Source organism: Prunus mume, linkage group LG1 (genome assembly GCF_029339155.1).
Source record: "Prunus mume cultivar Tortuosa linkage group LG1, ASM2933915v1, whole genome shotgun sequence".
Lineage (NCBI taxonomy): Eukaryota > Viridiplantae > Streptophyta > Magnoliopsida > Rosales > Rosaceae > Prunus > Prunus mume.
This window is the reverse complement of record NC_142698.1, coordinates 9,413,478-9,426,604: the sequence shown is the minus strand read 5'-3', so window position 1 is coordinate 9,426,604 and position 13,127 is coordinate 9,413,478. Positions and strand designations below refer to the sequence as shown.

Here is a 13,127-nt window from a genome sequence, read left to right as displayed (position 1 = left end):
CAGATAGCCAATCAAAGGAGCTTAAAAGCCGCTATTTCAGCGCATGTATCTTCCAATATAAAAAAGAAAAATGATTTGGCTGTATACTGAATCTTGCTTCTGTTTAGCCAATCTACTTTTCTCATAATAAAACAACATAAACGCTGCAATGATTGTTTAATATTACAACTTAATTACATAAATTTTTTATCTAATCAAAATTAATGCGTAAGCAATGACTGTGTCCTGTATTGACAGTATTGGCTTTTAGTACCCCTGCAGCTGTGAGGGTGAATCAATCATCCGACCACCTCATTCCTACGTAAGTTCTTGGTCTTCCCAGAAGCACTTGACCTTATTGTCTGCTGAACGTTAAAATTTGAAAGCCGCCCCTCCTCCTAATACTAGTAGTGAGTAATTATATAGCGAAAACAAAAACATTTACTCCCCTTCATATATAAAAAGCCAAACTCTCTGATTAATAATTCTGTGCTCTCTCTGGACATTGCAGCCCAACCAATTATAAACAAGTGCTGCAAGGAGTTGCAGAATGCCAGGCAACAGTGCACTAGTGGAGGCGGAGGTTCCTTTGTTGGATGATTTAGCTTCAACCGTCCGATCAAAACATGAACATAGTGATGATGAAGATCAAGGCACTCTTGCAAGGAGATTTTGGATTGAGTCAAAGAAGTTGTGGCACATAGTTGGTCCAGCAATCTTTAGCCGTGTTGCGTCTTATTCCATGCTGGTTATAACTCAAGCCTTTGCTGGTCATCTTGGTGACCTTGAGCTTGCTGCAATCTCCATTGCCAATAATGTCATAGTTGGTTTTGATTTTGGTCTCTTGGTACTTTACTCTATCCCTTCTGCTATTATATTTTGGAGAGTGAATGTTTTCCTACTAAATATGTTGCATGTTATGTTATCAGATTGTCGAATGTTCGAATCTCTTATGTAGCTTTTTTGTTCTAAGTTATGTTCTCTACTTTGTGTTGCCAGCTGGGGATGGCAAGTGCTTTAGAAACACTATGTGGGCAAGCTTATGGGGCCAAGAAGTACTATATGCTTGGAGTTTACATGCAAAGATCATGGATTGTTTTGTTCTTGTGCTGTATTCTGCTTTTGCCAATCTATCTGTTTGCCTCTCCATTTCTAAAGCTTTTGGGGCAACCCACAGAAGTAGCAGAGCTATCTGGGATTGTGGCCATGACCATGATTCCACTTCACTTCAGCTTTGCTTTTCAGTTCCCATTGCAGAGGTTCTTACAGAGCCAGCTGAAGACAGGTGTGATTGCTTGGGTGTCTCTGCTTGCTCTTGCAGTGCATGTGTTTGTGAGCTGGTTTTTTGTGTATAGGCTTCACTTTGGTGTGATTGGTACTGCAATTACCATAAACTTTTCTTGGTGGGTTTTGGTGTTTGGGCTTCTGGGTTACACTATTTGTGGTGGTTGCCCCTTGACTTGGGCTGGTTTCTCCATGGAAGCTTTTTCTGGTCTCTGGGAATTTACTAAACTCTCTGCTGCTTCTGGTGTCATGCTCTGGTACTCTCTCTCTCTCTCTCTCTTCCATTCTCTATTTGGTTAATTAGTGACATTAATCTAACAATTAATTATGTCTCATTTGCTGTTGAAATTACAGCCTGGAGAATTGGTACTATAGAATACTGATCTTGATGACTGGGAATCTACAGAATGCAGAGATTGCTGTGGATGCTTTGTCTATATGGTAATAACAGTACATTAAAATTTCTTTTTTCCCATGTCCAATGGTCGAAAACAATAATGCACTTATCAGTTCTCTAGATGCGACTAACATCTACGTGTACAAATATGCTCTGCACATTATTGAAATAGAATTTAGTGTCCTACCTGCCAAAAGAAATAAAGACTGATTTGTCTTTTTATGCTTGGCAGCATGACGATCAATGGCTGGGAGATGATGATTCCTCTGGCTTTTTTCGCAGGAACTGGGTAAAACCTCTTCACTACCTTTACATTTCTCTGTCGTTTTCTTTTATATTCTTATGGTTCTTACTGGCGGGTCCCAAACAGACCAATCGTGTCCTACCAAATTCCCAAATAGCATCTCTCCCATGATCTCAGAAAACTTTTTCTTTGTTATAAAAATAAAATAATCAGTGCATAAAAAGTACTTTTGAATATTGAGAGTGGAATTATATTTGCTCTTCTAGCGTTTGCACTGACATAATTTTCTCTCATATAAAACTCATTAACACTCAAATTTCACACTCTGTCTTCCTTTCTTTCATCTCTTCTCTGTTGGTGTATTTTGCTAAGCAATGGGAAACCTATTTATAGGCAAATTGGATGGCTTTCAACATCATCATTAAGTTCCAACATCATCCTTAAGCTTTTTGAATATTATTTTCTTCATTTCTTTATATAGGCTCCACCACTTTCTTTACAACATTCTTGAACTTTCCTAGATTAATGTTATCTAATTTTCATATGAATATGCATGTGAACTCATTTTTGTATGCAAAACTTTGGTTTAGATTAAAAAATGGGAAATGAGTTTCTCACACATTCGTACATTCATATTACCACGGTACGATAAGGAAACCTAGACCCGATGACTCCTCTCTTATTTTTATATATATAAAAAGACAGGAAAACATTATTATCACTGATAACCGTTAAGAGGACCACGAGTAGGATGGGCTTCGAGGTCACAATTTCATATTAGAAGCTAATCATGTGAACAGCGTTTGGACCAATTTGGTCCATAAAATAATGTGAGGCCTTCTCTTATTGTAGCCATCCAAGATTTAAAGAGCATACGCCTCATATGAACTAAGACGTGACAGGACAAATACATAGAACAAAACGTGTATCTGTCAGATTGTCTTTATGTATATAATATACCTACCCAGTAGGAAACTTCAATTTTGCTTCCATTAATTAGCGTTATCTGTTAGATTGTCAAAACATGCACACCACAATTTTTTCTCTGGTGCCTATTCGAATTTTATTTTGATCATGTACTTCCACCGCATGGTCAGAAATCGTAAGCTATTTTATCTTGTTATTCTTTGTTTTTGGTGTATATGGTAGGCCACATGAAAATAGCTTTGCTCATATTTTAAGGTCTTATTATTATGTTGGTTTAGGGAATGTTTGGGATTGCTTCTGAATGGACTATAATTGTTTTTGACAGTATTTAATAGAAAAATTTATAAGTGCTTTTGAGCCATAGAAGTACGTTATGGAGAAATCCTTGTACGTGCTTCTTCGGAAAACACTTGGATTTCTTATGAAAATTTCAATATTTTTATAATAAAAATGTTTTTTTTTGAAATGCTTATAACCATACGTGTTTCTTAGAGAAATAATCCCAAACAAGCCCTTAATGTCCTAAAATTATATTGTTTGGAATTTATAGTCAGCATTTAAAATTTATAAAATTTACTAAAAATATAATTAAATATTAAGTTGTAATGATGAACTTTCAAAATTACAATACAACTTTAAAATAAGTGGTGACTTGCTAGTCTAGTTAATCAATATGAAGATACGTCAAAAGACGTCCTTTCTTCTATTAAAAAATTGGGAACTTTTGTGGAACGTCTTTAGTTAAAGGTGAGTAGGTTTAAAATTTAAGCACGTGAGGCTTAATCACATAAACAAACGATATGTTGGCCAAAGTCCTGCTATATGATGCATTGACGAATATTTAGGTTTGTAGGATCACACATTTGTTAGTTTGACATTATATTTTTGGCCTATAAAATTAGTTTTTGAAAGTTATTCTTCCGTATGTATCTGTATGTCTATCTCTCTTTTCGTGTTAAAGTACTTAACTTTTGAGAATTAAATGAAGATCTCTTTTCGTGTTTTAAAAATGTGATTTAGATAAACTATATGATTTGTTATAGAGTACTAGAATAATTTTACTTGGTGGGGTAGAAAAAAGGATGTAAACAACTTTAATTCAACTACGTCTATTATATTTGGTCCAATCCATTGCATGGAATAAAGTACCAATATATCACTTCTTGAAGTAAAATAAACGTTGGGTAGCTGCTCATGATGATCATCTGTCCATGGTGATCATCTGTTCATGATGATCATCTATGTGATGTGTTTGACTTTTATTGTTCTTTAGGATTTTTCTGCCTGCTCTTCCCCATGGATAAGTATTATCATTGGAGTCCCAACAATTGCAATTTCAGACGCAGTCTATGATATGTTTGTGATGTGTGATCCTGTCTTTTTCTTCGTCTATTTATTTTTGTTCTTCTTTCTAATTCAACATTATCACGTTTGACAATTTTAAGAACCAATCCAAGATAGCGACCATTGAGCTTGGATGGATATTGAACGAAAATTGGTTTTGTAATTAAAATTGGTAAGTGCATAGGCGTGAGTTAGGCTAGTTGGTCAAGACAGTGAGTCTCTTACACCAAAATTTGAATCTCCTCCCCATAAATTGGATTAGTTAAAAGTAGTTTAGACTATCGCTTATATAAAACAAATGGTAAATGTTTATTATTTCTAACTACAATTTGTGTTGCTAATTAATGCTTTGTGATGGAAATCAACAGAGTGAGGGTTGCAAATGAGCTTGGAGCTGGGAATGGGAAGAGAGCCAAGTTTGCCACCAAAGTGGCAGTTGTTACATCAATTATAATTGGCCTCTTCTTCTGGCTCCTGATCATGATGTTCCACAAAGAGGTCGGCTATATATTTACAAATAGTGAAGCTGTACTTACTGAAGTCAGCAGCCTCTCCCTCCTATTAGCCTTCACAATTCTCCTCAACAGTGTTCAACCAGTTCTCTCTGGTAATGTTAATGCTTCCCTATCCAATTACCTTTCAACATAATTTTTTATTTTATTTCAAGTTTTAAAATTGATATTTTCTGACAGATTTATTTGATTTTTTTTTTTTTTTGGTTAACAGGAGTAGCTGTGGGGTCCGGTTGGCAATCTTATGTGGCATACATAAACTTGGGTTGCTATTATCTCATTGGGGTTCCTCTTGGGTTTTTAATGGGATGGGTTTTCCACCAAGGAGTTATGGTACGTATTATATTGTCTCATTGGGGTTCTTCTTGGGTTTACATTTGTCAATTTCTTTTAACTTTTTCTGTTCTTATTGCATGGCATTTGTTTTTGGCATGCATAATTCTATTGTGGACTGACATTTGGTGATAAAATGAACACGATTAGGGAATTTGGGCTGGAATGATCTTTGGAGGGACCGCAGTCCAAACCTTGATATTGGCCATTATCACCGTTCGATGCGACTGGGAAAAAGAGGTAGAGGCTATGGAATTTCATATCATTACTTAGTTTTTGTTAATTGTGCTTTTATACTTTGCGTATACAAAATTGATCATTATATTTCTATGTCGGGCTAATTTTGCAGGCTGAGAAAGCAACCATGCACATATTGAAGTGGACAGACAAAAAATAGCAAAAACATTTATATTCATAAGAAAAATGTTATGTCAACCTCTATTAAGGAGGTGATACACAATCTGATATATAAATGTGGCATGCTTAGTATTTTTCTTATGAATATAATATAGGGATTTCAACTCATATTTTAATACTAAATTGTCACAGCAGAATGTTAAGAAGACAAATATTAAGATTGTATGGATAGAAAGAAGAGAAAGAGAAATTCTTTTCTGCAACAGCTATATTCGATATGCTATTTGCCATTCTTGTTGATGAATCCTCTGACATGTCTTCAAAGAAGCAAATTATCATTGTACTACGTTATGTGGATAAATGTTATGTAATTGAGCGCTTTGTAAGTATTGTGTATGTTACAAATATATACTAAATCTTCCTCACTCAAGTTAGTCGTGGATGATTTCTTTTTGAGACATGAATTAAGCATCTCTAGGTTGAGAGGGCACGGTTATGATGGGGTAAGTACTATGCAAAGTGAGTCTAATGGTCTTAAAACACTCATTCTAAATGAGAATGAATATGTTTTTATTTTAATTTAATTGCTTTGCTCATCAACTTCAGTTAGCTCTGGTAGCTGTTGCAAAGAAACATTCAAAAATTACTGATATATTTACTATGGTTTCTAATGTGGTGAATGTTGTGAGTGCATAAGCTAAGCATCATGATATGCTAGGAGAAAAAAAAGAAAGATCAGGTTCATCCTTTGGTATATTTGGTTCTCACACTAGCACGAGTCCTACCTGTTGCAACCGCAAATGTAGAGCGAGTATTTTCTGCTATGTTGCATATATTGAGAAAGACATTTTTAATAGTATAGATGATGAGGCTATTATGCAAATATTTCAAAATATGAAAACTCATCAAGAACAACTATATGCTATCTCTACTCGCTAGAACTTCTATAAAAGGAAAATTCTTGGCTCTCCAGCGTGCCCAATTGGTGGATGGGAGGTGGAAATTGTCGAGCACCTATTGCTCTCATGCTCGTGGACTAATGTTGTGTGGTTTGGTCCTCCTTCGAGCTATAGAGTTGATATGCGGGGCTTTTCTTCTGTAGTCAGATGGCTCATGGGACTTATTAATTTTCAGGGCATTAGCAAGCGAGACTCAACTTCTGCTTATAAGTATTAGCTTCATATGCTGGGAAATATGGAAGACTTGGTGCAATTTTATCTTCAAGGGCAGCCAAATTGATCCCTATCTCACTATTAATCAAGCAATGCAGACCTGCATGGAATATTTAGATGCTAAGGCTAGACCGCATGTGCCATTTGTGGCAGCCCAGCCTCAGCTGATCAAATTAGGACTGCTCAAATTTGGAGACCTCCAATGCCAAATTTTGTGAAATTATGGCGCGTGGAAAAATGATTCTCATTTTGCAGGGCTAGGGGTGATTGCTACAGATGAATTGGGATCCTTTTGTGGCGGATTAGCATCCCCTTACCAATGCAACTCGGCTCTGGTGGCCGAGGAGGCTGCTAGCCTCTGCAATCAAATTCGCTTTAAACAGAAATGTCATTGATATTATTCTCGAGATGAATTCGAAGATCCTTGTGGATGGTATAAGTGGAGTAAACAATGGGCTATGGACAATTCAACCTGTTAGTACGAAATTTGTATTGTCATTTCCTAGACTTGTTTACTGGATGTTTTGGCACAACTCATTCAACCCCATACATCCGAGGCATGACTTGACCGATATGAGAAACTTGACTTCAGGTAAATCATGACATAATCATGCATTCATTATAGGATTCCTAGTTGGAGTTTTTTTCACTCAAAGTATTTTTATCTTAATCTTATTTTTAATAGGATTAGATTTTATCTCTTGAGATTACTTTCCTAGTTGGACTCTATTTTGATTTAAGTTAAAATACTATTTTCATCCTTGACTTGAAAAGGACATTTCATTGATACCTATTTGATCTCTTTGATAAAGATTGTTATCTTGAATAACAATCCTTGCATAAGTTGACGAATTATATAGTATTAGTGGTCTCAATGGTTTTTGACGTTATTCATTTCGTGCCCATATTGATTCACAACAAATAGTCATAGTTGAATAGCTTAATTGGGTGTTCATATTGCATCAGGTTAGAAGTCTTAGTTGAATGGGTCTTATAGTTGCATTGGAAGTGTAGTGACGTGGGGTTTCTCTCCAGGTAGAGAAACTGGCTTTGAATAAAAAGGATTGTTGTTCCTTTTCATCATGAGCTTTTTTCAACGCATGAGTTTTTGAATATATTGAATCTGTTTTTGTGAAAGCTGTAGTTCTTATTTTTCTTAGATAAATCATCAAGTGTTCCTTGTCTACTTTGTGATTTATCAAATCCTTTCATCATTCATATTGCATTCATATGCACGTCGGTGACTCATACGGTTGAGGGCACCAAGACCGTGGTGGCGGTTTTCCTCCGGTGAGCTTGAAGCAATCGTGGCGTATTGAGTTCAACATAAGGAGTGTCGAAGATCATCCGGTGTGAAGTTGAGTTACGAAGAAGTCGGTAAACATTATCTAGAATGTGTCTAGGATAAGTGTGTGAGTACTTCTTGTAATCATCGTTCTATAGTGGATTTGTGTTGGGATGAGGAGTCCGTGGATTTTCCCAGAGGTGGGGTTTTACCACGTAAAATAATTCTCTGCGTGTTCTTTTATTTTCTGCCCAGCACGTTACAGGATTGATAAGCCATATCAATCCTGCTACCGAAGTTTATTTTTATTTATTTGATTAGAATCTTAAATTGGCCTATTCACCCTCCTCTAGGCATTTTGAGTCATCCTGCAGGTATTTTCAATTGGCATCAGAGCAGGTTGCTGGACATACTCAGCAAGATCTAACATACCTTAGGATGGATCGTGCCTCGGGCTCAATTGCACATCCACCATATTTCGATGGCAACAACTATGGCGCTTGGAAGGCCAAAATGAAGTCGTTTCTTTGGTCCTTAGATGAACGTGTATGGAGCACAGTGGTTCATGGATTTCCTAAACCCACAAAGACGATCGGAAAAGGAGATGAAGAAACCACAGTCCTCAAAACTAGAGAGAGTGGACCACTGCAGAAGTCACACACAGCACTAATAATCAAAAGGGGTTAAATGCTTTATTTACTGCTGTCTCTTCCGATCAATTTGAATATATATGTGCTTGTGATACTTCTAAGGAAGCTTGGGATATTTTGCAGGTTACTCATGAAGGAACAGATATCAAGGAGCCAAGCTTCAAATGCACACTTTACAGTTTGAGACACTTATGATGGATGAGAATGAAACTTTTTCTGAATTTTATGCTAAACTTTGTGTAATTGTGAATGCTTGTTCAGGTTTAGGTGAAAAAATTCCAGAAGATAGAGTTGTGAAAAAGATTTTGAGATCCTTGCCTCAACGGTTTCAACCAAAGATCACGGCTATTGAAGAAATCCGTGACTTGAACACCTTGAAAGTTCAAGAACTCATAGGGTCCATACAAACCTATGAGATGAAACATCTACCTCTTAAAAAGAGCAAAAATGTTGCGTTCAAGGTTGTGAATGAAGAAGATGATGGGCATTCAAATGAAGATTGCAGTGATGAGGAATTAACGATTCTCACAAGACGATTCATGAACTTTCTCAAGAATCAGGATCCAAGGAGTCGAGATTCAAAAGGTATAAATTCTAAAAATAGGTTTGTTAACTATACTGATGGTGGATCTAAATTTACATGAGTTAAATGAGCGAAAGAATCCAAGAGAAAAGGTCAAATGTTTCGAATGTGAAGGCTATGGACACATTTCTTCGGAATGTGCCAACACCTTAAAGAAACAAAAGGATGGCAAGAATAAGGCAATGCATACTACTTGGAGTGATAGTGAATCGGAATGCGAGAATGATGAAAAGACGGTTGCACTTATAACCACAGTTAGCTTGGATGAATCACGTGAGGATGATGATTGTAAAGGTATAAATATTGAGTTTATCATGAACAAATATGATGATTTGTTGGCTGCATCTCAGAAGCTCAATAAACAAAATAGTGAGCTCGTCAAAGAAGTTGCTGTGCTGAAGCTGGAAAATTGCAGGATTGCAAACGAGTTTCAATCCCCTGATGCAGATTCCGAAAAGGTAAGTGCAGGTATGAACGAAAAATTGATGTTTTTGCAGAAAAAATTGACTGATCAGAATAAATTAATTGCTTCTCTAACTTCTGACAACAAAGCCCTTGAACTTGAACTTAAAAATTCAAAAGAAAGGATTGTTTCTTTAACCATTGGTGCAGAAAAAATTGACAAGATGATTAGCATGGGACAAAGAGATGGTGACAAACGAGGCTTGGGATTTGAACCAAGTAATAAGTCTTCCGCTGTGTCTAAAACAAAGTTTGTCAAATCCACTTCACCTATTGAACCTTCTGCCTCTCATGAAGTCAAGAAATTTATTCCAATTTGTCACTTTTGTGGAACTCGTGGGCACATAAGACCGAGATGCAATAAACTTCGAAACGAATTTGTTCGTTCAAATTCTCATGGCATGGGTGGAAAAGTAAGTATCCAACATAAGATTTCAAATCTTATGAAAGAGGTAAACCGCTTATCCAAACTATCTTCTTTTCATTGTTTGCCGTCAACTAAGACAAAGTTAGTTTGGAGGAAAAGGAAAATCATAATTGTATGTCTTCCTCCACTAATGTTGTGCATGAACCCGTTGCTTTAGAAAGTTTGGATCTTAAATGTATTGCTGCAAAACCCTTGGATAATCTTCGATTTGACACTCTTAGAAAGTCTTTAGGTATATGTGCTCTAGATTAATTTGGAGTCTATTGCATGCCAAAGCCTCTTTCATGTTTTAAGATATTTCAATTAATTTCTGTGTTTATAAATCTGTCCAGCTCGTGCAAGGATTGTTAAGGTGTATCAATCCTGTAACTGTCTGAACGTATTTGTTGATCTTAGATTGGGCTCTGACATTGCACTATATTAAGAACTTACACTCTCAGCTTCACACAAAGGTTTCCATTGTCTTGGTGCATTATAAACTGCATTAAATGATCTATCCATTTATTTATTTTTATTTTGCACACCACACTCTTTTCCTTGAAGTCCTTTGAATATCTCTTATCATGCACTTGTCTCTCTTTGGATTGCCATAACACTACTGTGCGTAAGTTCTTGATCTGTTTATAAAAATAAAAATAAAATAATAATTAAAAAAAAAAAAAAAAGAAAAAGGGTGTCAACCACTCATTGCTCAGTAACCGGGCCTCTTGTCTAACCAACGTCGAGGTTCGAGTCAACAGGTTGTGATGGTTTGCTATCCTTGCTTATCTTTGGAGCCTTCATGATTCGGATCAGTATTTCCCCAGGGGTGCTTCATCACCCAGTTGCCTCCAGTCATCTGACGTAAGCACACTGATTGACCATCCGTTACATGGATCATGTCGAAAGCTAGATAAAGTGAGCCACTAAATTCGTATTAAAAAATATATATATAAATTGATCTTCTTATACTTACTATGCACTTAGTGTTTGTGCAATCTTTGGTGGGATTCGTCTTGTGTGGACATATTTTTGTGCTTAATTGAAAAAGAGTTCATTTAACACATTTGCTCCTTGATGGTAGACTCATTTGATGCCTTTTTATCTTTCACCATGACTGTGGTATGCCTCTACTGTTCTCTGTGAGTTTGTGAGTCTCGTGTGCTGTCGTGTGTTTGTCCCTGACATGCTTTGCTTCACATGCGTTCAAGACAACAAAGGGTTTGTTGCTTCTTTCATTCTTTACTCACAAACTTGGCATGTTTATGAATGGAAAATAATTATATTTTCAAGAGAACTTTGGGTCTGCATCTACAGTATGTTTTATGTCTTAATTGTTTTGAGCTTTCTGTCTTGAGTGTATTGCTTTTGTTTTTGTATGTTTTGGTTCTTAACAACTTCTCATTATTCTTTTTAGTTCTCTATTTTCCTGTCGCTTATCCAAAAAAAAAAAAAAAAAAAAAAAAAAGAATTTTCTGTGTTTTCAAGATAAAGCCTCTTACATGCTTTATTGGTTATTCTCTATGTCTTTATATGTTGGGAATGCAATCTGATTTTTTTTTTTCCTTTCCCTCTTATATTTGCTCCATTATGTTCATTCTTTGCCCTTTGGATTTCCTGACAAAAAGGGGGAGAGATTGTATTATGGAATTAAGGGGAGAGATTGTGTTATGAAATTAAGGGGGAGTTGTGTTGTAATTCTGCTTTGAATTACATTTCTTCTCCCACATGCTTCACTGGTTTTGTTGTTTCATCATGTGCAGGGATTCAGGGCTTCAAGCTTAGAATAAGAATTCATTTGTTAAATCCCATGTAATTTCTTTTGAGTTGTAATATGTGTTTTGTCTAGGAAATGCCAAAGGGGGAGATTGTTAGTACGAAATTTGTATTGTCATTTCCTAGACTTGTTTACTGGATGTTTTGGCACAACTCATTCAACCCCATACATCCGAGGCATGACTTGACCGATATGAGAAACTTGACTTCAGGTAAATCATGACATAATCATGCATTCATTATAGGATTCCTAGTTGGAGTTTTTTTCACTCAAAGTATTTTTATCTTAATCTTATTTTTAATAGGATTAGATTTTATCTCTTGAGATTACTTTCCTAGTTGGACTCTATTTTGATTTAAGTTAAAATACTATTTTTCATCCTTGACTTGAAAAGGACATTTCATTGATACCTATTTGATCTCTTTGATAAAGATTGTTATCTTGAATAACAATCCTTGCATAAGTTGACGAATTATATAGTATTAGTGGTCTCAATGGTTTTTGACGTTATTCATTTCGTGCCCATATTGATTCACAACAAATAGTCATAGTTGAATAGCTTAATTGGGTGTTCATATTGCATCAGGTTAGAAGTCTTAGTTGAATGGGTCTTATAGTTGCATTGGAAGTGTAGTGACGTGGGGTTTCTCTCCAGGTAGAGAAACTGGCTTTGAATAAAAAGGATTGTTGTTCCTTTTCATCATGAGCTTTTTTCAACGCATGAGTTTTTGAATATATTGAATCTGTTTTTGTGAAAGCTGTAGTTCTTATTTTTCTTAGATAAATCATCAAGTGTTCCTTGTCTACTTTGTGATTTATCAAATCCTTTCATCATTCATATTGCATTCATATGCACGTCGGTGACTCATACGGTTGAGGGCACCAAGACCGTGGTGGCGGTTTTCCTCCGGTGAGCTTGAAGCAATCGTGGCCAGTATTGAGTTCAACATAAGGAGTGTCGAAGATCATCCAAAGGTGTGAAGTTGAGTTACGAAGAAGTCGGTAAACATTATCTAGAATGTGTCTAGGATAAGTGTGTGAGTACTTCTTGTAATCATCGTTCTATAGTGGATTTGTGTTGGACTGAGGAGTCCCGTGGATTTTCCCCAGAGGTGGGGTTTTACCACGTAAAATAATTCTCTGCGTGTTCTTTTATTTTCTGCCCAGCACGTTACAGGATTGATAAGCCATATCAATCCTGCTACCGAAGTTTATTTTTATTTATTTGATTAGAATCTTAAATTGGCCTATTCACCCTCCTCTAGGCATTTTGAGTCATCCTGCAGGTATTTTCACAACCTGTGCTGGATGAGTTCAAAAAGCTTTCTACTGACTTCAGATCGGGCCTTTGGAGCCAAGGGAATTGAACCGCACAGCGCATAAGGCTGTAGCGATTGGTATCAGAGCGAAGCAAC

The 13,127-nt window shown here is 36.3% G+C and overlaps 1 protein-coding gene across 2 annotated transcripts; it reads left to right on the top strand.

Moving 5' to 3' along the window:
- The first annotated feature begins 277 nt into the window (after positions 1–277).
- LOC103334196 (protein DETOXIFICATION 27-like) lies at positions 278–5,678 on the top strand. Of its 2 annotated transcripts, XM_008237148.3 has the most exons (9): positions 278–389; positions 491–826; positions 979–1,520; positions 1,618–1,704; positions 1,893–1,949; positions 4,544–4,782; positions 4,902–5,020; positions 5,171–5,260; positions 5,370–5,678. In XM_008237148.3, the coding sequence occupies exons 2-9, from the start codon at positions 530–532 to the stop codon at positions 5,415–5,417; spliced, it is 1,479 nt and encodes a 492-aa protein (XP_008235370.2). In that variant the 5' UTR covers positions 278–389; positions 491–529; the 3' UTR covers positions 5,418–5,678. The 2 variants fall into 2 exon arrangements, with proteins under 2 accessions (XP_008235370.2, XP_008235361.2); XM_008237139.3 differs by having other exon boundaries at positions 304–826.
- The last annotated feature ends 7,449 nt before the right edge of the window (positions 5,679–13,127 follow it).

Bases quoted from the DNA above. Each gene is read 5' to 3' on its own strand.
- LOC103334196 (XM_008237148.3), top strand. From the start codon at position 530: ATGCCAGGCAACAGTGCACTAGTGGAGGCGGAGGTTCCTTTGTTGGAT. The intron at 1,705-1,892 runs GTAATAACAGTA...TATGCTTGGCAG, and splicing joins GTGGATGCTTTGTCTATATG to CATGACGATCAATGGCTGGG. The intron at 5,021-5,170 runs GTACGTATTATA...GAACACGATTAG, and splicing joins TTTTCCACCAAGGAGTTATG to GGAATTTGGGCTGGAATGAT.